Source organism: Geospiza fortis, unplaced genomic scaffold (genome assembly GCF_000277835.1).
Source record: "Geospiza fortis unplaced genomic scaffold, GeoFor_1.0 scaffold95, whole genome shotgun sequence".
NCBI classification, from domain to species: domain Eukaryota; kingdom Metazoa; phylum Chordata; class Aves; order Passeriformes; family Thraupidae; genus Geospiza; species Geospiza fortis.
In genome coordinates this window covers 3475058-3479127 of record NW_005054333.1, presented here as the reverse complement: position 1 = coordinate 3479127, position 4070 = coordinate 3475058, and the positions used below count along the sequence as shown (strand labels likewise).

At 48.0% G+C, this 4070-nt stretch overlaps 1 protein-coding gene across 1 annotated transcript in view; it reads right to left on the bottom strand.

Annotated features, from left to right (window-relative positions):
* SKAP2 (src kinase associated phosphoprotein 2) overlaps positions 1-457 on the bottom strand; it is a 190542-nt gene extending 190085 nt beyond the window's left edge. Inside the window, exon 1 of the mRNA XM_031057631.1 lies at positions 268-457. Coding sequence (XP_030913491.1) covers positions 268-457 — 190 coding nt within the window. The remainder of the gene's footprint in view (positions 1-267) is intronic.
* Positions 458-4070: the final 3613 nt, after the last annotated feature.

The following is a 4070-nucleotide window of genomic DNA, read 5'->3' as shown; positions in this document are numbered from 1 at the left end:
GGAAGGAAGGAAGGAAGGAAGGAAGGAAGGAAGGAAGGAAGGAAGGAAGGAAGGAAGGAAGGAAGGAAGGAAGGAAGGAAGGAAGGAAGGAAGGAAGATTCTCAAAATACATGGCATATCTGTTTATTCATATATTATTAATTTAATTATTTATGTAATGCTTTTTTGTGGTTACAAATTTACTGTGATCTCACTGAGCTAATTGCTAAAGAAAAATACACAAGAGATCTTGCTCCTAAGCTGACGCGAAAAACATTCCTAAACTACTCTTTCCGCCTTCAATAAAAAACTCATCCCGGTGTTCCCGCCGGGTGCAGGGCCCGGCCGTGTCGCGGACGGCAGGAGCAGTCTCAGTCTCCCCCGGGGCCGTCCCCAGCGCGGCGCTGCCGCCCGGGCTCTCCCGCGGGCGGCCCCGGGCTCCGGGGGGAGCATCCCCAGGGCCTGGCCGGGAGCTCATCGCCGTCCGTGCCCAGGGTCCCCGGACAGTTCCTGGGTGGGAGGGGGCATCGCTCCCGAAAAGCAGTTTGGCGGTAAAAAGCAGCTCCAGTCTATAGCCCAAACGTGAGCTGCCATTAGAGAGTTACTAATAAATCCCTATTAAGCATGCATTTATGCAGTGATTATGTGAACTTTGGCCTTTGCAGAGTCCCAGCAATTAACGGCGACGTCCATCGCGTTTTGCCCGGATTTCTACTCTTTTCTCGTACAGGATGGAGAGGGGAGCATGGCTGTACCAGCGCCTCCAGCTGCCAGGTGCCTCTCCAGCCATCCCTTTCCTCATCGTTGCTGAGGAGAAAGCCCCAAGCACCCCTCCCTTTGTCCCCAGACCTCGGCTTAAAAATGCCGGGTGCTTTACGAGATGGCTTTTTTTTTCCCCTCACTCCGGTACCTCTCGCCGGGGATACCCGCCTGAGCGTCGGATGCAGCGCGGGGAAGATGCCGAGTTTTTGTTATCTCCGCAAAACAACGGAAAGCTGTTAAAAATTAGTAAAAATATTCTGGGCAAAAGTGACAGGAAAGTTGCCGCTGCTGGGGAGACAGAGAGAGAGAGAGAGGGAGAGGGATGACTCTGTAATTGTTGCCTTTATCAAGGCTGTGAGATTAACTACTGGGATTTATTCTAAAGTGACCCATCACCGAATTCATTTCTGCTTGAACTTTCGGTGAACCTGAGATTAAAGAGGGGAGAGCAGCTAAGCAGTTTGTTGTTAGCTGCCTTTTCAACAGCCCTTTCAGACTGAGTAAATATTGATCGGTTTCAATCTGATTGCCCCAGAGGAAAACACCAAAGCATCTCAATAGCCTCCAAAAGTAAACTTTAAAGGTGAACAGCAGAAATGGCCTTAAGTATGATAGGAAGATACTAAACTCTGTTTGACATTTGAATGCGATTTGTGTTGACGGATTTTGATGAGATGCGGGCTTTTTCTTCATTTTTCACCCTGAGATTCTAGAGAGATTTTTTTTTTTCATTTTTAAATGTGTAAAAACAAAATCCTTTCAACCTTAAGGGTAAATTAGTGCCTTCATTGAAAGCGCTTTGTGGGGGAGGTTTAGCGATATTTTTGTGGTAGAAGCTATAAACTAGAGATTTTAATTTTTCTTCACCGCACCCCTGAACCCGAAGGTTGATGATATCGAAATGGTATTAACGCTAACAAAATGAGACAGGATCGGGAGGTTTGAAGCGTCTTTGCTTGAAATATATTATGACTGCGGATATATATATATATATGTATGTATATGGGGTTTGGGCTTGGAAGAAGATGGGATTCTTTGCCCGCGAATCGCGAATCTCAGATTGACGCACTGACAAGCGTCTTGTCTCTCGTATTTAGGGTGTAATTTATGGCCGCTCTTTCTAACACATTAAGTCAACACCGGTGGAATCGAGTTGTAGATCCGGATTCCAGCAATGTTTAGATCCAGATTTCGATATTGAAATGCCCTCATTGGCATGTTAATGCCACTTTAACACATCCAAGACTCTGGGAGAAGGCCATCTGTTTTGCTTTGTGGCTTTACACTAATAAACAAAAGGTAAAGTATATGGCAGGCGGGGAAATGAAAGAAATAGAGGCATCGGCGGGAGCCTTTGGAGACAGCCCCGCTCCCTTGCAGATAGCTCGGCTCTTGATATGGCCGCCGCGCCTTGCAAATCAGGGCTTGTCTCTTTTGACACCGAAGTGAAGAAAATTTCCTTGACTCTCTGCGGACCCCGCAAAGCGAAGCCTGCGTGGGCAGATCAGCCCCAGGAGAAGCCCGGTAGCACTTCCCGCAGCTGGGCCGGGTGAAGGAGATGTTAGGCGTGTTTGCCTTGTAATTCAAGAGGCATCAGTGACTTTAGACATCCCCCGTCCAGCTGAGCATGCCTCTGCTGTGTCCTGCCACCCAGGTTCTCCCCACAGAGGCTCCTCTCCCTTCCCCACCTGCTGTTCACTTGATATTTCTTGGAACAATTATATTTACCTGCAAGAGCTTTCTCTTGTACAGTGGAGGGGGCGGGGGGGGTAGGCGCGGAGAAAGAGGGGAAGGGACGGTGGAATGGGCTGGGGTTAGCACCAAAGACACCATGGGAGCCATCTCCCATTTCGGCACCCCATCAAACGCTGGGGATAGCAGCTTGGGGTGGGAGAGGGAAGCAGGACAAGCTTAGTGCCCAGGCTAATTAAATGCGCGGTCCTTGGAGAGGGGCCTGCAGTGAGAGGAAAGACTGGCTGAAGAGAGTTTCTGCCTTTGAAGGGTGCTCTGTTTATTTAAGTGTCAGCATCCATCCCGAGGTGAAAAGGTTAGCACTTGACCCAGGAAGTTCTCCTGTTTGTGCTTCAGAATTAGATTGGGATCATAAATTCCTCCCATTTACAGAGAATGGAAAGAAGGACCTTATATTGTCTAAAAATAATATTATTTGAGCATAGGAGAGGAAGAAGTTTTGTGTAGGAAGTCAGATTGGGCAGCCAGAGCTCTGACTCTGACAAAACAACATAGGAGGGGTTGTGAGACTCTTATTCCCTTTCCCCCTCGGAAAGACCCCAGTAGAAGAAAAGAAGAGAAACAAAAGTGCTGAGCCCAGCCTGTGACTCAGCGCTGACGTCACGCAGAGGTAGGCAGACGAGGGCTACCTGAAAGTGGAATATATTTATTACAGACATTATAAGGACCCGTAAATCCTGCCCTGGATTCCACCACCGGTGGAATCACAGAGCCTTTCATGATTGTACAGAAAAATCAGGAGGACATTTTGCTCACACACGACAACTGATAGAACTCAGTGTACCCGCAGTACAGCAAAGCACGGTGCGTCATGCAAAGGTCTGGACACCAACCACAGAAATTATACATTCATTTGGCCATTTGTCACATTCACGAGTAGTTTGAAAAGACATCGAGTCTAAAGGAGGGTTAATATGAAAATAGGAAGGGGCGAGGTCTTTTGGATGGTTGTACCCTTCAGCTGCACATAATCCAACACAGCTTTTGGGGCAGGGGGAAAAGGAGAGGGAGCAAGCACACCGGGCAAAGTTTAAAAAACCTAGTGCAATTGAAGCCTTGTTTGTCACATTTAAAGAAATAGCGCTACTTTTTTGAGGTATCTGCTTGAGCTTAAGACGTTTACTTGATACGGTCGTCTACTTTACCAATATAAAACTGGATCCAGTTTGGCGAATGCACTCACCCTGCTTAACCTGATAATCAAAACATCATTCTAGAAAAATCTGTAAAAAGATAAATCTCTCGGACAAAGTATTTACAAGCAACAAACTCATTAACACGAACAAAGAATACATTAAATTAAGGGGATGAAAGTCCTATAAGTCGTGTAAACACTTGCAATAGTGCATCTCTTTGTGAGGTTATGTACCCTAAATAACCTGTCTTTCACTCAGGGAAACTCGGTGGAGCGTCCTCGCAGTGGAGGAGGGAGACCCTTACGCGTATGCCAACGCAGCTCCACCAACAGAAAAGGAAGGGGTGGCCGGGAAGCAAATTCCCCTGGCACCAAGGCGCCGGGACCCGGCGGAGCCGGCACCCCCGGGGCCGGACGGCGGCGGACGGAGCGGGCGAGGGGG